Source organism: Macrobrachium rosenbergii, chromosome 26 (genome assembly GCF_040412425.1).
Source record: "Macrobrachium rosenbergii isolate ZJJX-2024 chromosome 26, ASM4041242v1, whole genome shotgun sequence".
NCBI lineage: Eukaryota > Metazoa > Arthropoda > Malacostraca > Decapoda > Palaemonidae > Macrobrachium > Macrobrachium rosenbergii.
In genome coordinates, this window is record NC_089766.1 from 48,899,424 (window position 1) to 48,923,286 (window position 23,863).

A 23,863-nucleotide genomic window follows, 5' to 3' on the forward strand; every position below is an offset into this window, starting at 1 on the left:
GCTACTGAAGTTTTCCCTTGCTTTACAACTGATTTTGCAGATACTGCAAATGGAAAATTTTGCAGATACCGCAGTTTTCCATTTTAGGGTAGTATGGGTCTTAACCTCAGCTTCGTTTGACACAACCCTACAATAAGAAAAAGTTGTAATTTTACATCTTGACAAAATGAAGTTCATCAACAAAGAAAATTTACAATCAGAACTGAATGCAAAACATGTCGTATTTTATGGTGAACATTTATGTTGTCTCGTTTTTGTGCACTGTCTCGCTATAAACACTAATAAATTCTGTTTCCAACCCGACACTCTTAATCTAAGACAGTTTTATAGAGATCCTCCTCATGAGAAAGCTAATATGCTGTACATGTCTGATATGAATCATTATTATATTATCTTTCACTAAATAAATTGTATCCCAAAAAAGAGAACTTAGTGTGTAGAGCCAAATGAAATCTTCATGCCAATACAACTTCTTATGATCTAACTCTAGCCTTTATTTCTTCGCAGGAACCCAGACCACAGACATCACTTGCTGCTCAACAGACGGCTGCAACGGAGCGGGCGCCCTGAAACCCTGGCGCCACCTGGATGCCGTCTTGGTGGTCGCCGGAATCTTGACGATCATCCGGTTCACCCTACCAGTCCATTAGCTATTATTAACCCGTTTGAATACCGATGAATAATCACCCTTATTGCATCGTCAATATGTACCCAGGAGCAGAAGCAGCCTTAGAGTTACATTTCACTTTCGTTTATAAAATCGCACTTTTCCCTCTACTTCTTGACACAGCTGCTCGCGCAGAATAATATAATAATAATAATTAAAATGGCCCGCCTGAGACGAGGCACTCCGCTGCTAGAACTACCAGATTCCAATTACCCTACAGACTTCACTATTCTTTTCTAATAAGCCTCCATCGTGACTGATGGAAATGAGATACTTGCCTACTTGCCTACTTTCATGAAATCATAATGAACCGTCTCAAAGACCAAGAATAATTTAGAAAACGTAACTGATCCTTACTCATTCTGGTTCTAGCACAGAAACGTCACGCGCTTATTGACAAGGTGAATTTGCAAACATATCACAACAAAACAACCCTAAGTTTGAATTCGATTACACGAGTTTCCGCAAAGTGAAAGTACAAGTAAGGCAAAAATGGAAGTATCTGGAAAAAAAAAATCCATGACAAATAAAAGCCATTTATTTACTAAGGGAAAAAATATTTTTTTCTGAAGCTATCGCACACACATTTACCCGCTTTCCCTATACAAAGGCAGTCACGTAAATGCCGTCACAGTATATACTCGTATATTTACTCATATAAATTGTTCATTTATATATACATACGTACTATACATACGTACTCAAATGTATGAAACAGCTCAAACAGGTGCAGCTTAGAACTTCAAAACATCACTTCGTAGTTTGTTGATTTTATTTTGGGATCTCAAGCGGACCCCCGAATGAAAGGAGTTTCACAATCACTTGCCTGAATAGATTCCATTACCGTAGAATTCCTTCCCTTTCGGAGCTAAGGATAATTCTGAAGGAAATCTGATTAGTTAAATATTCTCTCTCTCTCTCTCTCTCTCTCTCTCTCTCTCTCTCTCTCTCTCTCGGATTAAAAATAATCCACTACATGTCCTTCTACTTTTCAATAATCAAACAGAATCAAAAGTCATTATGCATGACGCAAATTCACGAAGATACATAACAAAAGGACATCACGAACTGAAAAAAAAAAATAAATAAATCCTTTCTTAGAGTAAAATGAACATGCTGTTCTATATGTAAATAATGCTTCTATAGAGATAGACGAAGAAGACGATGCCAGCGTTATTTAGCACGTATAATAATCAGCTTCAGTGCATGAACTAATGCTATTTCAAATTTGGTAGTTCTGTACCTCGGAGGAGTCAATGTACAGTAGGCTTAACAATAGGCCGTAAGGAAGAAGATGTGTATGTTTGACTTTTCTAAAATATCATAGGGTGTAGAGTATGTAAGCTTTGTACATTTTCTAAATACTCCTTAGAATTAACTTTTTGGATCATTCACCGTAGTCAGTAGAGATATAGTTCTATGTATCAGAATTTTGTCCACTTGAGTCTAACGATATACATGTACACTTAAGTGTATGTACGCATATATATATATATATATATATATATATATATATATATATATATATATATATATATATATATATATATATATATATATATATATATGTATCGTAGCATTAACACTCATGACTTAAGACAGCACTGGGTTGAGTTATTTCTTCCAAGTAAGTAAGGTAGTTAAACCAACAGTATTTCATTTGCGTAAGAATATCACGTAGCGAACATTAGCGAGGTCGTACTTTAAGGTCGCTTTCTCCGACAGAAGGAAGAAAAAAAAAAAAAGAGTTCAGTTTGCATTTGAACCTATAGAGGTTTCTTCACAATCGTAGCGCACCAAGCGACGGCTCATGGTACCATTAATGCTGTAAAGTATACCTGTGATAACTCTGTTGAACATAACTAAAAAAAAAAATAAATAAAAAGAGACACTACAACATACAAACACAACGCACACACACAAGATAACCTGACCTAAAATCACCTGCAAAAACGTAGGGAGCGGTATAATCATTCCTTTAGGTAAGTTTGTTTCTATATTTAGAAGATTAATGATAAGTACACAATCAAAAACCTAATGGAGACTCCAGAGAGCTTCGGTTCAAGTGGGACGTGGTTGAATGAAAGCTGGTGAAAAGCTACGCTCCACGTCCAGATAAATTCAAACGGAAAGAGAGAAATAAAGGTTTCTGTATTCAACCTGAGATCACACACACTGCTGCTGCTTTTGATGTTTTCAAAGTATTTTGAGAGACGCAAAGTGAAAGATGGTTCGTAAGAGAAGCCATAAAAGTAACTGTTCCACTCGGACAAATTCTGTCTGCTACATCTTTCGAATCTCAAAAGATGTACGATCAAGGACTTATTCAATAGAAACAGCCTTAATTCAGTAGACATGGCGCCGTCAAACTGGTTATTTTTATTCTCTTTACAGATCTTTTTTCTATGGTACACTCCCCTCAAGGGAGACGAGGACGCAGGTTGTCACGCTCTACTAAGGTAAACCTTCCTAGTCTAAAATCTGTTCAGTGAAATGCCCGACCAACTCTTAGGTTTCGACCGAAAAATACTTCAGTGCTTGCTGTCAGCTATAAAGAGGAAGTCTTATGCTCAAACTCAGATGAGGAGTAAAATCTTTGACGTTTTCATTAAGCGAATAACATTACACGTGCGTAATTCTTTAAAACGTTAAAACGTACTGGGGTACTAATGGTTTAATTCCCTTATGGAAAAGTAAGAAGGAAAAGGAACAGGACCCCTAAAGAATAGAATAGAATAGAATATAAAATTTAGGCCAAAGGCCAAGCGTTGGGACCTATGCGGTCATTCAGCGCTGAAAGGGAAATTGACAGTAAGAAGGTTTGAAAGGAAAACCTCGCAACTGCACTATGAAACAACTGTTAGAGAGGGTGGAAAGTCAGATGGAAGAAAGAATATGAACGGAGGTACAGTAAAAGGAATGAAGGAGGTTGCAGCTAGGGGCTGAAGGGACGTTGTACAGACCCTAAATTGATGCCTAAAGTGCACCACATGAGGTGCACTGACGCCACTGCCTTTTCATAAAGGATGAAAGGTTGGTCAGCAGGGAAAAACGGAAGGATTATGAGAATTCCAGAGCCTTGCAGCAAAAAAACGAAGCAGTTCTTGATACCCCTATCGAAGTAAAGAGGAAATAAAAGTAGCGGAGGAACTGGTCGAATTAGACCTGTATGTACGTGAGATCAGCGTTCTGGCTATCAATCGCCCCTTGGAAGACCTGTAACCCTTACATACAACAGCCATTCATGAATGAAAAATTGGCAGAGGGGAGGCGAAGGTACAATTTACAATAATGAAAGGTAACCAGATGATCTGAGGAAATAACTGAACCAAAATTATTGTTTCAGTCGGAAGAATCTGGAACTGACATCACCGAGGGGAGACTTCAAGTTCACGAATCTGCCAAGTGAAAAAGTAAAGTCTGCAATGAACTTGAACATAGTTAGGGGAAATCTTCGCTGGACAACTGGATTTGGGAGAAGATATGAGGAGGCAGAGGTAAATGATGGTGATCCCAGAGAAGATAGATAACAGACTTTAAATGTTAACAGCGGCGGCCTTTAAAATGCAGCCCGATAAATAGCGCTAGGTTTGATAAGCAATGAACGGGTGGACACTTATCTTGTTTTGCAAATATTTTCTTTAACTTTTTGTCCACTAACTGGGAATGAATCAATCTTACTTAATCTAAAATTATAGAAAAAATTATGGAATTTGGTCGAACTTAATTATAAAAAAAAAATATTTTAACTGAAACAAGGACCCATTCAAAAGCAGAAAAAACATTCAATTTAATTTTCATCGCCTCATGTAAAGGATTCGACTGGACTCCACTGCAATGTTGCGAAAACAGCAAGCAACGGCACTAGCGCTGACGGCATCCATTATGGAGATTGCTAAAACCACCTATTCTTCAGTTTATGTTTAAGCGGTATTTATTCACTGTGCGTGAATGCCGACCTGGCATCTGACTCCTCTAAGTCACTCAGCTAATAAATGAATCCTGAAGGGACTGTCCTATAATGAAAGATAAAACCAAACTACTGCATTTAATGAAACTGAGGTTTGGAAGTTCGTAAAACAGGCCGTCGCTGAATTAAAAAAAAAAAAAAAAAAACTGGTGTCCTCAATAATGGACGTCTGGTGTTGCGCGATTCAATCAAATTAAAACGCTGGAACGACTGTAAAAGGTGCGTCTCCATTAATACTATTCTTCTTGCATTTTATTACATTTTTATCTATTTGTTAATTTATTTTTTCTTTTTTTAATAAGCGAGATCTCTTCTTTCAGTATTTCCCTTTACCTCCTCTTACTTCTTCCTAATGAACACCATAATATTCTTTGGCAGCTTGAATTTCAAGTCAGTGGCCCCTTTGGTGGGCTTGTTCCTTATGAATAGGGTTCATCTTCTGAATAATTATAGTAATTATATTATAAATATAAAAGAGCAAGCTGATGTCGACTGGAAACGCTGAATGAAATGACGGATGGATAATTAAAACCTACAAACCTAAAAAGTAAAAATATTCTCGACTCTGAGAACCGCCACTGCTATACGTGCAACAAAATCAGGAGACCCTTCGCTGTGGCCTGAGCAATCTTTTGCTACGAAAGACCCTGGCAGTCGGATAAGATCAATCTAAGCAATGACCTAAGCAACCTAGCATCTACGCAATGACCTAAACAGTATAGAACATCACGAGCGCAAGCTATAACATCATGAACTTCAGCAATCTACGAAGCCTGCCACAACGATATTAGATCGTTTAGGCCGCCGTTAAGGGAACCGTGATCTATGAAGCGTGCATCTGGCAGTGTGTGTGGAGCCGATTTCCGAAAGTAACAGTACAATAACTCTTCTCCCGCTGCACCTCGCCTCAGGCTTAATTGATCATTAGGAGGCCCTGGTAGACGTAGACGAACCTCGTGTGGGGAGAACACGGTGATGGGTCAGTCAGTCTAGCATTACATCGTTATATACCCTGAAGGTCCTGAGAACCCTTATTTGATTGGCCGATATTTTGGGCTCCCTGGGAAAGTGCGTCGCAATTAGTACCCCTAGAATTCCGATATTTTCGACTCTATCCAACGTCTTTATACTTTCAACATTTCAGATAATGCAACTACGTATCTGTCGTGGTTTTTGGTGAAGAAATGTCACGTAAGATGAAACGTGCAGGGACAGAATTCTCCCCCTTCTCTTGGGAGTTTAAGCATCTGACGAAATATTTCAGGAAATTGTTCCCAGCCTGATACAAAAATCGTGGAATTTCTTGTAAATGACTGAGACGACCTGAAATTCCTCACTGCCTCAAAGAACGTCGCATCTCATTTAGAATATAGAATTTAGGCCATTGGCCAAGTGCTGGGGCCTATGAGGTCATTCAGCGCTGAAAAGGAAATCGACAGTAAGAAGGTCTGAAAGGTGTAACAGGAGGAAAACCTCGCAGTTGCACTATGAAACAATAGTAACGAGAGGGTGGAAAGTCAGGTGGAAGAAAGAGAATATGAACGGAGGTACAGTAAAAGGAATGAAAGAGGTTGCGGCTAGGGGTAGAAGGAACGCTGCAAAGACCCTCGATTAATGCCTACAGTGTACCAAATGAGGTGCAGTGACGGCACTAACCCCGTGCGGGGAAATCTTAAAGACAAATTTTTTTATTTAAAGACAAAATATTATTTAATATTTGTTATGAGTTTCTTTCTAAAGACTGAAAGCTTCTTTTCTGAAAGATAATTCCCAATATTCACAAGGCACACAATGAGTAAACATAAAGAGCTGACTTAAAAATAGCAGAATCTTGCACTGATTCACTTCCTACCCTTACAAATAGAAGGGGGTTACAACAAACCAGAGTAAAGAAGAGAGAAGCAGGAAAAAAGAGAGAGAGAGAGAGAGAGAGAGAGAGAGAGAGAGAGAGAGAGAGAGAGAGAGGTGGTGTTGAACACGAGAAGCGGAGTCTGGGAAGATGGATTGCAAGCATTCTAGGTCAGTATGTGCAATCTCGACATACCCTTCGTTGGGTGGGAGGCGGGCGGGGTGGGACCCAGGGGGTCTCTCCTGAGGGAACCCATCTCTCTCTCTCTCTCTCTCTCTCTCTCTCTCTTTCTTCAAAGCTTCGTCACAAACTCTCGAATGTCAGGAAACTTGTTTTTAATCTCTGCAAAAATATAAAATTTCTGTTAATATCAGTAAACAGGAAATGGAATCCTCAATGAAAAAACTAAAGAATATAACTGTAAAGAAGAAGAAGAAGAAGAAGAAGAAGAAGAAGAAGAAGAAGAAGAAGAAGAAGAAGAAGAAGAAGAAGAAGAAGAAGACGAAGAAAAGAAACTGAATGACTGTATTAAGAACAGAGAGCTGACTTATAATTTTCTTTTATTTGAATTTTCAAAGCTATTCATGAAATCATATACATTCTTTATTCACAGCTCATGGTTGTTGAAAAACTATGAAGAACATTTCCCAACCGATTCCTAAAAAAAAAAAAACACACACACACACACAGGATAAAAACGAAACCGATTACTTTCATTTCAAGTCTGGAATGGTTTACATTTAACTGAGACAACACAATTGTCAGGGCTGGAAAGGTCACGCACAAATACAATTTAAGCTTTTCTCTCGACAAAAATAGTTCTGGGGCTTACTAACACCGTGTCTCTTGTTAGGTTAGAAGTATGTTTCTCTCTCTCTCTCTCTCTCTCTCTCTCTCTCTCTCTCTCTCTCTCTCTCTCTATATATATATATATATATATATATATATATATATATATATATATATATATATATATATATATATATATATATATATATATATATATATATATATATATATCTTTGACATAATTCGCAAGGAATGAAATGTTGGCTCCTCCTCCTGAATTATAACTTGTCAAGGATTTTGCCTCTTGAAGCTTAATTAGTTGAACAGTCTCTATGATGGCAAACATTCAATTAAACTATCTTCTTCTTGCGAAAGAAAGAAAGAAAAAATTAAAACCCTTAAAAAGTCTTTTTCATCCAAAAGCTTTCGTTTCAACACAGGCGCCCTGTTTCATGAAAAGCGAATTCCTTTTGCATTGAGAACTGACTGGTAAAAACATCCTTTACGCTGAAATGGCAAGATTCCCTTCCGGGTAATTCCTTTCATGGTCCTTTTTTTCCCACTGGAAGAGAAATGGCCAAGATGTAAATTCTTTATCTGCAAGACGGCCCTTTTATGAATGCGTGGGTTTGGGTGGTTTTAAGAGAGACCTAGAATTCGCGATTTTCTAGACATTCGATAATTTACTTTTATTATTATTATTATTATTATTATTATTATTATTATTATTATTATTATTATTATTATTATTAAGTAGTTTAACCAGACCACTGAGCTGACTTTCAGCTCTCATTTTTATTATTATTATTGTTATTATTATCAATATTATCATTATTATCATTAAAGTAGTTTACCCAGACCACTGAGCCGACTTTCAGCTCTCACAGGGCTGGTCCGAAGGATTAGAATAAAATACCAGGTTTAGGCCTGAGGCCAAGCTCTAGAATCGAATGGTTCATTCAGTGTGGTGACGAATGAGTGAAAATTAAAACTAAAAACTGCACAAACGCTTCCACACTGGAACACACGCGCACAATAAATACATTTATTCACTCACCATACATACATAAAAAAATTAAATCGAAAATACATTTTTTTCACGCACCATACATACATAAAAAAATTAAATAAAAACAAGTTAAGAAATATATTAAAATTCTCGATTTAAAATTCATTAAATGACCCAAGGACTCTCGCATTTTCATCTTTATATTTATATATTCTATCAACTAAATCACATTTCCTCATGAACATCAAAATCGAACGACCGAAAATGCAGAAGATTCTGACAAAATTTCCTTCATTGATTTATTTCCAAAATTTGACAGTCGTTGCTGGTCATACTTTGGACACTCACGCATACACAAATATACATCTCTACCTCAGGCAAGTGGAAAGGGGAAAACTACAAAGAACACAAGACGGCGTCAATCAAAGCCACGATGTTGTTATTCACAGTTATGCTTGCGTTATAGAAGGAAGCCATTACTTATCTAATATTTATTATGGAAGCTTTTGAACATCCAAAGAGCATTCCACGATTCCAACTTACTTAGCGTCAAGTACTCAGTTCAGACTGAACTGAATACAGAATTTAGGCCAAAGGCACAGCACTGGGACCTATGAGATCATTCTGCGCTGAAACAGAAAGGTGTAACAGGAGGAAAACATCGCAGTTGCACTTTGAATCAATTGTTAGGAGAGGGTGGAAAGATGGAGGAAAGAGAATATGAAAGGAGGTACAGTAAAAGGAACGAAAGGGGTTGCAGCTATGGCCGAAGGCACACTGCAAAGAATCTTAAGTAATGCCTACAGTGCACAGCATGAGGTGCATTGACGACAATACCCCCCTCCGGAGAGGCACTCTGTTCAACCGCGGAACTAGAATGGTCTTCTACTAGAACCATTCAAGACTCAAGAGCCACTTAGTGATCGATATTATTTGTACTTCAGTCGTAAGTGAAGATGACTAAACGTCATTATTATGTAATTATTATCATAATTATTGCTCCGCCACTTTTCCCTAACCTGATAGAAGCGTAACTTGGCAACCTTCACTGAATACGACACAATCAATCGTCAGCCAATAGACATCTGACCTTAAGTTTCCATCAAAAAAGCAAAAATCCTCAATTTTTGTCAACGTAGACCAGACGACCTCTGACCTACATTTTCAGAGATTATTAATACATTTGCACCTTTCTGCTCCCTCACTCTGACAGCGAGGGGCTCATCTACGAAGGGCCTGAATTATTAACCAGCCCCGCCATCCTTTCCCTGGAACCGTGAAGGTCCAATGTCACAGAAATGGGCCCCCCTTCCCTTCCCACTTTAATATTAAAGTCTGGTAGACCACTCGCCGAAGTGCTCAGCGAAGTGACTGGGCTTGATGGATCTTCCTCACAACTCCTCTTCGACGCGTCTTCGGGACCTGCAGTTTCTTCCCTGCCTTGAAATTTGACTCTGTTCACCGGCGATGCAAACGCGTAATTTGATTTCCAGTCACTTCCGACTTCCAGATTAAAGCCGAGCTGTTCTTCGGCGCGTGACGTTACAGGTTTGAATTCTCGTTGAAGGCTCCTGGATGGACATTCTCGATTTTAAAAGTGAACGCGGCTTATTTCGCGACACGTGTGTTGACGCTAAAATTTCTCTCCCATTTCTCGTGATACATTTGATCGGCTGAATCACAAAGTTATTCTCGATTAGAAGTGCCCTCACGTCATTTTTTTTTCTCTCATGTTAAAAGCTATGATGGACTTTCAGCTATTTAAAATCTGGTATGTTTACAATTCGCACTTTTCTCTTTTTTGATTAAAAGAAAAAAAAAAGCGTTCACCTGCTCTTCAACCTAAATAAACGCTGGCGAATTTTCCTCTTTGTTTTTTTTTTATAGGAGGGGATTCGGGGTGCATCCAAACATTCCTATTCCAGCTCTCTTTCATCGAGACGAAATAAAAAGCGACTTCAATTTTCGTTAATTAATGGCATGATTAATTTTCCCTTTCTCGCAAACTACTTCAAAGTTAAACTGTTCTTTTTTATTTTTAATCAAATTATTCCCGGTTTTAACGCGTTCGTCTCCCCCCTTTCTATATATAGAGAGGAAATTTCACTTAAACTCATTTCATTTATAATGAAATCTGAGGTTGATACCTCCTGCCATCAACATCAAAGTTCGACAGCGCGTCAAAATTATTTATTACACGTTTCAGACCCGGAATTTCCCGAGAGTTAAATACAAGTAATTACAACTGAATTATAATTTGAAATTTGGTGCGAGCCGACAATACCCGCTGCACGATTCTTTCTTCCTCTGCTTTTATACTCATTTATGAATACGTATACATACATAAATGTATTAACATATATACATACTTGCATACATATATAATATATATATACATACATACATACATATATATATATATATATATATATATATATTTATGTATATATATATTATATACTTTTATGTATATATATACATGTATGTATGTATATGTATATATATACGCATATATATACTTCGACAAATGCCGAGGAGAAAAAGGCAAATAGAAGACTCCCAAGAGCTTTCGTATTAACACGACAGTGCTTTGACAGTCTTCTGTTTTGCTATTCCTTCCGGCTATCATCAATTTTAGCCACCACATACAACAGGGATTCTTCATCAACTACATACACACACACACACACACACACACACACACACACACATATATATATATATATACATATATATAATTGTATGCATCAAAAAGCAACCTAAGTTCACTGACATACCATAACAATACTTCAGTCATCAAAATTTCGAAAACAATCATTTCCCCTTTCGAAAAAGGAAATGCATCAGAAGGTCATGATTTAAAACCAGGCAAAGGGAACAGCAGAGATCATTCTCACTCGCCGCATCTATTCCTTCATTTTGACTCGACCAGGATGTCAGGAAACGAACACAGTGTATCAGGAGAAAAAAATAAAAAAATGTTCCCCGTCCACTCGTCCACTATGGTCATTCCTTTTCATATCGTCAGTAACCTTGCCCCTTAGACGCTGTCACAAGCAACCTCACACAATTACACAGTTACAAGCGCCGCTGACGGTGAGTAAATAAGTCTAGAAAGAGAATATAAAAACAAATAAACAACAACGTAACAGATTCGTGGAACAGCCTCCCAAAGAATGCCGTACAATTGGAACTTCAGAAGATCTGGAGAAGATGCAGTGCATTGCTACCCTAACACTATCTTCCTTGCATTTTAACACATTTCATCTATTCATTAATTTATTAATTATTTTTTTTTCATTTTTAATAAGAGAGATAGCACCTTTCTGTATTTCTCTGTACCTCCTTTTACTTCTTCCTGACGAACGTCAGATTCTTTGGAAGCTTGAATTTCAAGTCAGTGGTCCCTTTGGTGGGCTTGTTCCGTAGGAATAGGGTTCATCCTCTGAATAATAATAATAATAATAATAATAATAATAATAATAATAATAATAATAATAATAATAATAATGAACAGCTCAACAGTTGTAAATCGTGGATATACATACTATCATTTCTCCTTTAACTAGTGCAAAAAATGGTCAGCATAAACAACTCAAAAACGAAATCATAATAAATTAAAAAATTAAAAGACATCGAAGAAAACTGATGAAGATACTCCGCAGAGAGACTTTTATGGACAGTTAAGAAGTAACAAGCACGTATAATGAGGAACTGAAATTGTCTGGAAAATTTTCGCCACGAATTATATCTTCGATACAATTCCGCCCTAAAATGTAAAAATGTAGTATGCGCAAAATTGTCGAAATTGAGATATGCCACATATTGGGCTCGTCAAACACTAACACACAAGTGACTGCAGTTCAGAATGATTCTTCAGTGCTTTATTTAGGGGGTCCCATTTGCAGTATCTGCAAAATCAGTAGTAAGGCAAGGGAGTATCTACCATTTTCCATTTTTCTCAGTTTAGTATTTTAGCAGATACTGCAGTCTTCCGTTTTAGGGCAGAAATGTGTGCGTGGGGACCCAAACCTCCGCCAAGGCTGACCAATGAAAAAACCCTTCAAAGAAGATGCATTCTTACCTCTCCCAAAAATTTGTCATTTTTTGCCGGTCAAGAGGCTTCCCATCGGTGAAATTTTCGTACAAATCCACACGCAACATTTACCGAAACCTTGCTAAATATTGCGTGTGGATTTGTACGAAAGTTTCACCGATGGGAAGCCTCTTGATCGGCAAAAAATGACAAATGAACAGACTGACGTAATAATAAATATACAGCTTACTGAAACATTCTAGAACTAATATTATCAGAGCATTCGGTACAAAGTTCGAGATTAATTAACAAGCGGCTTTTGTTACGTGTTCAGACTGCTTTCATTCAATTTCTGGTTTCGGTGAATCACAATAACGCAAAGTTTTTGCTATGTCTGTATTGCCAGTCATGTAGCCAGTCAACAGGGAGGTTCCTATTGTTGTTTCGATGTGGTTCACAACTACAAGTCATTAAGGTTCAAGGTCAAATTGAGGCAAGTATAACTCATTTTTTTAGAACCAGAATTTTCTCTCTGCCTGCAAAATTCTGTAGATTGAAAAAAATGGACCAACAATGTAAAATAATAGAAGTTTTCAAATATCTTACACATAAATTCCTTTGGTCTTGCGGGTTGAAGTCAATCGTTCTTTTAGCCTGAAAGATCTCATGCGTCAGGTTATTCATTTTGCTTTTTTTTTAGTACCTTTTTAAATCAGAATTTCTGATCATAAAAGGTAAAAAAAAAAAAGCACAGCGAAATACCTGACGTATGAAATCTTCCAGCCTAAAATAACGATTGTTTTTTCCGATTATAAAAAGTAAAAAAAAATTGAAAATAAATAACCTGACGTATGAAATCTTTCAGCCTAAAAGAACGATTGTTTTTTCCTATTATAAAAAGTTTAAAAAATTGAAAATAAATAACCTGACGCACGAAATCTTTCAGCCTAAAAGAACGATTGTTTTTTCCGATTATAAAAGGTTAAAAAAAAAATTGAAAATAAATAACCTGACGCATGAAATCTTTCAGACTAAAAGAACGATTGATTTCAACTGGCTAGACCAAAGGAATTTAAGTGTAAGATATTTGAAAACTTCTGTGGATGCGAGGTTTGGGAAGCCAAGTGCCAGCCTAACAATTGCAGGGTCAAGAAACTTTCGCAGAAATTCATGCAAAATCTACACTTCACGGCGTGACTGTTTCTCTGGCCGGAAAGTTTTTGTTGAAGTTTTCCAACTTGATTTTTGTGGATATTAGGAGTGAGAAGGGACGGGAGGGCAGGGGTTGGGGGGTGGGGAGAGATTTAGGATGCAATATATTAGTTCTGAGTATCTAATTCCATACGTAGTTAAACAGATGCAAAATAGATTTCAGTTACTGAAACCCGTATATATCCCTGCTACTGGAAACAACAGTCATTGTAAATAAGTAGTAATATTCTAATGACTAACTACTACTACTACTACTACTACTACTAATAATAATAATAATAATAATAATAATAATAATAATAATAAAATCCGATTGGGTCTTTCTTGCTTGTTTGCCACGGGTGGGGCGGGGTAGGTAGGGGATTGGGAGGGTAGGGGAGACATGACACATCCACCCTCCTCCTGCAAACCTGTTTGTCCGCCCCAGGTGGGGCGTGGTAGGTAGGGGATTGGGAGGGTAGGGGAGGCATGACACATCCACCCTCCTGCTGCAAACCTGTTTGTCCGCCCCAAGTGGGAGCGGGGTAGGTAGGGGATCGGGAGGGTAGGGGAGACATGACGGGCAGCGCCAAGTTCCAGTGCAGCGTAGTGCTCGCCATCAAGCTCGTAATAATAATAATAATAATAATAATAATAATAATAATAATAATAATAATAGAGGTCGTACGACCATGATCATAATTCTTCGTCATTAATCCTGAAGATTTTACATAATAATACTTAGATCATTCCTAACTTCCTTTGGCGAAAATTCAATCTCTCTGCAAGTATGAGGTGCAAATAAATGTCCAAAATAATTATCTCTGCAAGTATGAGATGTAATCCAAATTTTCAAAAATAATTCTCTCTGCAAGTATGAGATGTAAATAAATTTTCAAAACTAATTCTCTCTGCAAGTATGAGAAATAAATAAAATTTTCAAAAATAATTCTCTCTCCAGGTATGAAATGTAAATCAAATTTTCAAAAACAATTCTCTCTGTAGATATGAAATGTAAATAAAATTTTCAAAAATAATTCTCTCTGCAAGTATGAGATGTAAATCAAATTTTGAAAAATAATTCTCTCTGAAAGTATGAGATGTAAATCAAATTTTCAAAAGTAATTCTCTTTGCAAGTATGAGATGTAAATAAATTTTCAAATTAATTCTCTCTGCAAGTATGAGATGTAAATAAATTTTCAGAATTAATTCTCTCTGCAGGTATGAAATGTAAATAAAAATGACAAAAATAATTCTCTCTGCAAGTATGAGATGTAAATAAATTGTCAAAAGTAATTCTCTTTGCAAGTATGAGATGTAAATAAAATTTTCAAAAATAATTCTCTCTGAAAGTATGAGATGTAAATAAATTTTTCAAAAATAATTCTCTCTGCAAGTATGAGCTGTAAATAAATTTTTAAAAATAATTCTCTCCGCAAGTATCAGATGTAAATTAAATTTTCAAAGGTAATTTTCTCTGCAAGTATGAGAAGTAAATAAATTCTCAAAAATACTCCTCTCTGCAAGTATGTGATGTAAATAAATTTTTCAAAAATAACTCTCTCTGCAAGTATGAGCTGTAAATAACATTTTCAAAAATAATTCCCTCTGCAAGTGTGAGCTGTAAATCAAAATTTCAAAAATATTTATCTCTGAAAGTATGAGATGTAAATAAAATTTTCAAAAATAATTTTCTCTGCAAGTATGAAATATAAATAAAATTTTCAAAAATAAATCATTCTAACGATTAAAGTCAATTAGGAAAAATGATTCAGTTCTTATTCTTTCTGCCATTCTCTCTCAGTCACTAATTCTTATTCACTTACTGTTAGAATCGTTATCATACTTATTACGAAAAATTCCTAAAATATTTTGGATTAAGTTTTAGTTTAGGATTGTTGTAATCAAGTTCAATTCATATTCTTACAAGATGAATTCTCAGAAAAAAAGATTTTCTCAACGGGAATGTTTTAATCCGAAAGTGAGACATCAGGCATGCCGGCGATACGACACAACAGAATATAGCGCTGGGACCGATATAGGAGGTCATTCAGTGCTGAAACGGAAATTGACAATAAAAGGTTTGAAAGGTGTAACAGGAGGAAAACCTCGCAGTTGCACTATATATATATAAAAATTATATCACTAGTCTTTGTTTCGCAGCAACAAGTCAGCAAAGAAATGTTGGATCTTGAACGTAGAGACGCCTCGTTAATGCCTGGAAATCAACTGACCTTGCGGTGCGACCCGCATGTTTTGGCAATTAGGAGTGACCATCATTTGGCAACAGCTGACAGTGACGTCATCACCCGAGAGCGTACGATATCATGTATCAGTCTTGTACTGTTTTATTCTAACCGGATGGCATCCACTCTGACAGGGAACGTTTCAAAGTCTCAATATATATATGACGGCGCCATACCCTCTTTTGTTACCGCATCTTGCACCGATTAATGCCAGCACTCGCTTCTCTCTCAATAGCCCACATTATTCCCACGGGACGAAGCTTTCCATACTCTAATGACACGGTACCATAATCATGGTGTGTGAGAGTACCGTGATCTTAGCGTGGCACCGAATTCACTGCGGTCCCTCACCCCCGACATATTTTAATACCCCAGGTATCAGTATGTTAATAAGTGCTTTACATCCGTGAACTAACCGTACCATGTTTCTGGCATGGTACCATGACGTGCAATCTACGAGGCAGTATGCATCGCCGTGACGCATTGGTAACCCACTGAAAAGCAAATTGACCAAGATCCTGTTGTGGTACCATACCAGTCATTATGGTACTCCCTCTCAACATGGTACTGCATATGTCGGTTTGTAATTATAGCAAAAAAATAATAAAAAAAAAAATCTCTGACACTGTTACCGCTAGAACGTCAGAGGATCAAGTTCTTTACAGGTACTTAGCGCTAGTGGTAGATAATATTATTAACTGTACATAGTGATAGAAGAATGTATTCGTAGGAATCACGAAACTGCACGGGGAGTCCCACTGAGTTGATGTTAGAGTAAAAAAATGCGGCGAAGTTTCTTCGGCGCAATCGAGTTTTCTGTACACCGTAAAATGCTGTATGAGCCGCGGCCCATAAGGCTTTCATTCAAGGCCAGGTGATGGCCTGTCCTATAGTGTTGCCAGACGCACGATCATGGCTAGCTTTACCTTTAAATAAAATCAAAACTACTCAGGCTAGAGGGCTGCAATTTGATATGGTTGATGACTGGAGGGTGGATGATCAACATACCAATTTGCAGCCCTCCAGCCTCGGTAGTTTTTAAGATATGAGGGCGGACGGGCAGACAAAAAGCCACCTCAACAGTCTTATTTCACAGAAAACTAATGAAAAGTAAATTGCAATCAGAACAAACCAATTTACTGACGTCTACAAGAAACCAATGACGTCATCAGTGTAATTCCCCGTGTCCACAGAAAATATAACCTTACGTGAATACGACGAGTTTCAAGAACCTTCCGATGAATGGGCTTTTCTGCAAAGGACAGACGCCGGATGCTGCCGGACAGCATCCTTTGCTCACTATCTGCTCAGAGGGCGTTTCGCAATCGACCTTTCGAGGAGGTACTTCCAAGGTCGAAATTAGCGAGCGCCAGGTCTGAGGCGGCCTCCCTTATCAATACAAGGGCCTGTTATGTAATGACTTCATACATTCTCTCTCTCTCTCTCTCTCTCTCTCTCTCTCTCTCTCTATATATATATATATATATATATATATATATATATACACACACATATATAATATATATATAAAATAATAATAATATATATGCATGTATGTGTGTATAAATATATATATATATATATATATATATATATATATATATATATATATATATATATATATATATATATATATTATATATACAGTATATAATATACATAAAATTCAATCAAAATAAAAGAGACTCATACTTCTACATGATTTACACATTAAGAATCAGCGGTCATTTTCCACCTTCAACTACGCAACCCGAAAAGACATCCACCGGAGGTATCTTAAAACGCAAAGTTCTATGTGCGGAATTTGCCTCGAAACTTATTTCTCACCGGCGACTTCTGGACACAGAATAATAACGAGTAAACTTTAGGGTAATCTTTAAAAAACAATTCTATTAAAACATAAAAAAAAAAAAATAACATAAAAAATCAAATGCTCATACTAGTGTTGTACTATATAGTTTGCGTTCCATGGCTGACCCAGCTTATAAAATGGTTTGGTTTGAATGCTTTCCTTTGCATTTTTACATCTGCGCTTTCCACAGTCTCCCCGTAGCTATACCATACTGCGCCATCTCGCGTGATCCGCAAAATGCTGTCGTTTGGTATTTCGACTAAGCTGTCCCAAGTTCTCGTTGCGAGACAACGGGATGTCGGTCAAATTAACCGAGGTTTTGTTTTCTCTCTCTCCAGCGATGTAACCTCAGATGGTTTGGTCTAGGAAAGCCCCGAGAAGGCTGTAAAGTTTTGTTTACGTTGTGAGAAAAGAAGAAGAAGAAGAAGAATGAGTGTCGATGTAAGTCATCCTATCGCAAAAGCCATGAGTGAACCATAAATAGTAATTTGGTTCTGAAATGTGGCACACATTAACCATAAAAATATTTAGAGCTACGCATTAATACTCGTTAATGTATGTGGTTGGTGAATAATAAACTCATAAAACGATTGAGGCGTGAGGAGTTGGCTGTTCAGTATGCAGAAAAACGATAAATGAAAAATATTGGTGGTGCGGAAAAAATATGAAACCGTTTCGTATGGCCAGTGTTAAACCAAATCGAAATGTTTCGACAGTATAGTGGGCGCATTGCATAATATGATGGACAAATAAAATGGTTATGTGATTGTGCCTAACTTGAATAAATTATCTGGAGTTCCAGCTTCACTAAACGATTTTATTCTTGACAGGACGCCGTAATACCAAATGTACATCATTCGTCTCTTAAGGAAATTTAGTTTATATATATATATGTATACACACACAAACTTGAATATGTCTTGCGATGTTCAAAACCATTTATTTGAATATTTGTAGACACGGATGAAATAAACACCTATAAGTTAAAGAGTGAGTTTTATTTAACGTCCGTCAATCACCCGGGATCAATCCCGCGGCCGTGCCTTGTCTGCGGTCCATCTCGCGCCTCAACTGAGAGCCGAGGGGACTCACAGGCTAAAAAAGGTGAAGATTATTGTTCCAGACTCGGTGACGACGTAAGAGTGCCTCCGTTTACTTACGAGTAGAGGAGTGAATCGAGGTAGATATTCTTAAAAAGTTATACAAATATTAGATTTACTTTTATCGGCACAGGTTGGTTCATTATCCATAAACGCTCGTTCGGAAATGGCTCTACTGAATCGCCGATTTATGCAGCTGGCTTGGCAATGATCTTGGACACCTAATGATCTTCTGTTCGCTCTGCATGCAAAAAATGACAATGGGAATCTTGAATTTTGCATCATTAATTGCATGACAATCTGTACCAAAATATACGATGGTAGAACAAAACTATATATGATATAAACAGGCATGGCAAGTGACTATATATGCATATTTTTTGAGCAATGGGTTGGAAAATTCGTTACCTAAACACTGCAGTGGTGTACATCACATTCCATAAAGTACCTAAACAGTGCAGTGATGTACATCACATTCCATAAAGTACCTAAACAGTGCAATGATGTAACATCACATTCCATAAAGTACCTAAACAGTGCAATGATGTACATCACATTCCATAAAGTACCTAAACAGTGCAGTGATGTAACATCACATTCCATAAAGTACCTAAACAGTGCAGTCATGTAACATCACATTCCATAAAGTACCTAAACAGTGCAGTGATGTAACATCACATTCCATAAAGTACCTAAACAGTGCAGTGATGTAACATCACATTCCATAAAGTACCTAAACAGTGCAGTGATGTAACATCACATTCCATAAAGTACCTAAACAGTGCAGTGATGTAACATCACATTCCATAAAGTACCTAAACAGTGCAGTGATGTATATCACATTCCATAAAGTACCTACATAGTGCAGTAATGTAACATCACATTCCATAAAGTACCTAAACAGTGCAGTGATGTACCATCACATTACATAAAGTACCTAAACACTGCAATGGTGTACATCACATTCCATAAAGTACCCAAACAGTGCATTGATGTAACATCACATTCCATAAAGTACCTAAACAGTGCAGTGATGTAACATCACATTCCATAAAGTACCTAAACAGTGCAGTGATGTAACATCACATTCCATAAAGTACCCAAACAGTGCATTGATGTAACATCACATTCCATAAAGTACCTAAACAGTGCAGTGATGTACATCACATTCCATAAAGTACCTACATAGTGCAGTAATGTAACATCACATTCCATAAAGTACCTAAACAGTGCAGTGATGTAACATCACATTCCATAAAGTACCTAAACAGTGCAGTGATGTACATCACATTCCATAAAGTACCTACATAGTGCAGTAATGTAACATCACATTCCATAAAGTACCTAAACAGTGCAGTGATGTAACATCACATTCCATAAAGTACCTAAATAGTGCAGTGATGTAACATCACATTCCATAAAGTACCTAAACAGTGCAGTGATGTAACATCACATTCCATAAAGTACCTAAATAGTGCAGTGATGTAACATCACATTCCATAAAAGTACCTAAATAGTGCAGCGATGTAACATCACATTCCATAAAGTACCTAAACAGTGCAGTGATGTAACATCACATTCCATAAAGTACCTAAACAGTGCAGTGATGTACATCACATTCCATAAAGTACCTACATCCATAAAGTACTAAAACAAGTGCAGTAATGTAACATCACATTCCATAAAGTACCTAAACAGTGCAGTGATGTACATCACATTCCATAAAGTACCTACATAGTGCAGTAATGTAACATCACATTCCATAAAGTACCTAAACAGTGCAGTGATGTACATCACATTCCATAAAGTACCTAAACAGTGCAGTGATGTACATCACATTCCATAAAGTACCTACATAGTGCAGTGATGTACATCACATTCCATAAAGTACCTACATAGTGCAGTGATGTAACATCACATTCCATAAAGTACCTAAATAGTGCAGTGATGTAACATCACATTCCATAAAGTACCTAAACAGTGCAGTGATGTAACATCACATTCCATAAAGTACCTAAATAGTGCAGTGATGTAACATCACATTCCATAAAGTACCTAAACAGTGCAGTGATGTAACATCACATTCCATAAAGTACCTAAATAGTGCAGTGATGTAACATCACATTCCATAAAGTACCTAAATAGTGCAGTGATGTAACATCACATTCCATAAAGTACCTAAACAGTGCAGTGATGTAACATCACATTCCATAAAGTACCTAAACAGTGCAGTGATGTACATCCCATTCCATAAAGTACCTACATAGTGCAGTAATGTAACATCACATTCCATAAAGTACCTAAACAGTGCAGTGATGTAACATCACATTCCATAAAGTACCTAAATAGTGCAGTGATGTAACATCACATTCCATAAAGTACTTAAACAGTGCAGTGATGTACATCACATTCCATAAAGTACCTAAAAAGTGCAGTGATGTAACATCACATTCCATAAAGTACCTAAATAGTGCAGTGATGTAACATCACATTCCATAAAGTACCTAAACAGTGCAGTGATGTACCATCACATTACATAAAGTACCTAAACACTGCAATGGTGTACATCACATTCCATAAAGTACCCAAACAGTGCATTGATGTAACATCACATTCCATAAAGTACCTAAACAGTGCAGTGATGTACATCACATTCCATAAAGTACCTAAACAGTGCAGTGATGTACATCACATTCCATAAAGTACTTAAATAGTGCAGTAATGTAACATCACATTCCATAAAGTACCTAAACAGTGCAGTGATGTAACATCACATTCCATCAAGTACCTAAACACTGCAGTGATGTAACATCACATTCCATAAAGTACCTAACCAGTGCATTGATGTAACACCACATTCCATAAAGTGCCACAGGAATGGAAGTGAAAAGCGCAACTCATACGCACTGTGGTCGTGATTTTAAACTAATTAATGCAAATTTCACCAAGAGTAATATAGTACTTTAGAAGATAAACGCTCGCTCGGCCATTTCTCTGACGGGTGAAACGTCAGTCATCCAACCGGCCTGACAATCCTTAAACTGGATTGCAAGCATCACTGTAACTCCCACATCCGAAAATATCAATCTTCTGAGTTTCTCTGGGGGTGCTTGAGCTGCAGAATAAAACATTCCGCAAATTATTATTATTATTATTATTATTATTATTATTATTATTATTATTATTATTATTATTAAGAAGAAGAAGAAGAATATGAAACCTATTCACATGGAGCAAGCCCACCAAAGGGGCCACTGACTTGAAATTCAAGCTTCCAACGAATATTTAGGTGTTCATTAGGCAGAAGTAAGAGGAGGCAAAGGGAAATGCAGAAAGAAGAGATCTCACATTAAAAAAGAAAAATAAATTAATACATAATAAATTAATAAACAGATAAAAATATATTAAAATGCAGGAGAACAGTACTTCAGTGTACTTCAGAGTCACCAGTCTACTATAGATGAACACTTGTGCCATTTTTCCTTCTACAATAAGTACTGTAGGTGGATTTGGTGTGCATGCCCAATCCGAATTTTTCAAAATGTCCCACAACCCGAATTTTTCGCTGTCCATTTCTGTCAATAAAAAAAAAGGCTTAGTAGTCACCTCATATCACAATGAGGGAATCTTTAGTATTACTATACGGTAACGCTGTTTTTCTTACCTAACTGTGGTACCGCTAGAAACGAAAAAGCCTGTTTGAGGCCCCTTGAAATATAAAAATATCCGGTGATTCCAAAAGCACTTTTGGAACTTCATTTAAAACATTGCAAACTCTCAGAGCCGATGATGTCAGCCCTGGAGTGAATTTGTATGATTTTCGTTAGTTTGGTTGAGTGCATGTTTTCATCGTATACAACAACATAATCATCAGAGCCATTGTCTTATATTTGGACAAATCAACATAAAATTTTCGGATCTTTCCTAGATAGTGACTCCCAAGGGTTTTCAGGGGTCGTTATCTAGGACTAATATTTCTTGGAGGTCATTGTCTTTATGATAACTGGTCTTTTGTTTGTGTTCTTACTGTCATACCCAACGGGCTTGTACTAAACACGCCGCAGAGGTGGATACTCCATACCGGGTTAAAATCCTTGGGGGTCACTATCTAGAAAATATCCAAATTTTTTTTCCTACATTAACATCCATAACAACACTTTATGGAAGATCTTCTTTTGCTAAGGGTTATAATCTCAGGATTGTGACTGGTTTGAGCTGGGGACCCGACGGATAATCAGTGTTCAGGTTGTATTACTTGCTCGGCCTCAGCAACAGCAAGCAGTAAGGAGAGAAGGGTGTTTATTACGCAGCTCCTAGATTATATAGCAAGCGTCCTCTTGAGCTGAGGCAGTTTGAGGACCTGTAGTCTTTCAAAACAAACTTGAAACTTTTTTGTTTATCACCACCAAACTGGTGGTCCCTGACATTCAAATATGCCGTTCAGTTTGCCAATCCAAACTTCGTAAGTAAGATGCCGTTCTTGCTGTGCGTTTCAGAATGTGCTCTCTGGAGTCAAAATAACGCTCGATGAAAGTCTCTATGTTATCTGTTGTGACCATGATACAGACCTTAAAAGAAAGAAGCCTGGGTTACAGTAGTGTTACATGACTAAACGTTTTTCTCACAAACTTTACGGGATCTTTCCTAGGTAGTGACCCCTAAGGGTTTTAACCAGGTATGTATCCACCTCTGCGGCGTGTTTAGAGCAAGGTCATTTGGGATGAGGGCAAAAACATAAATAAAAGACTGTAAATGTCATATAGATAATGACCCCAAGAAATATTAGTCCTAGATAAAGACCCCGAAAACCCTTGGGGGTGATTATCTAGGAAAGATCCCCTTGAAGATTCTTGGTGAATGAAACCCCTAACCTGTTCCGATAAGACAGGTGGAAAACCTGGAGTTCTTGTTATCCAGACGGAAAATCATTCCTTACAATAATATTTACGCTAATGAATCAGTCTCCGCAGATGGAGCAAGGTGTCCTTTCAGACACGATGACAGTATATGATCAGCTAAATCACTCTACAAAACATCCTTATTTACTGTAGAACTGGCAGCTACAGCCCAAACTTTGGACTTTGCACATAATAATTTATTCGGATTCCTTAGGTGGTTTGGAATTACTAAAAAAAAAAAAATGTATCGCATCA

The 23,863-nt window shown here is 37.1% G+C and overlaps 2 protein-coding genes across 2 annotated transcripts in view; both read left to right on the plus strand.

Annotated features, from left to right (window-relative positions):
• LOC136853178 (uncharacterized) overlaps positions 1-2,045 on the plus strand; it is a 551,704-nt gene extending 549,659 nt beyond the window's left edge. The window contains exon 4 of the mRNA XM_067128514.1: positions 508-2,045. Coding sequence (XP_066984615.1) covers positions 508-650 — 143 coding nt within the window. The 3' untranslated portion in view covers positions 651-2,045. The remainder of the gene's footprint in view (positions 1-507) is intronic.
• A 3,567-nt stretch (positions 2,046-5,612) lies between these two features.
• LOC136852841 (processed variable antigen-like) overlaps positions 5,613-23,863 on the plus strand; it is a 76,601-nt gene continuing 58,350 nt past the window's right edge. Inside the window, exons 1-2 of the mRNA XM_067127746.1 lie at positions 5,613-5,616; positions 6,868-7,011. Coding sequence (XP_066983847.1) covers positions 5,613-5,616; positions 6,868-7,011 — 148 coding nt within the window. The remainder of the gene's footprint in view (positions 5,617-6,867; positions 7,012-23,863) is intronic.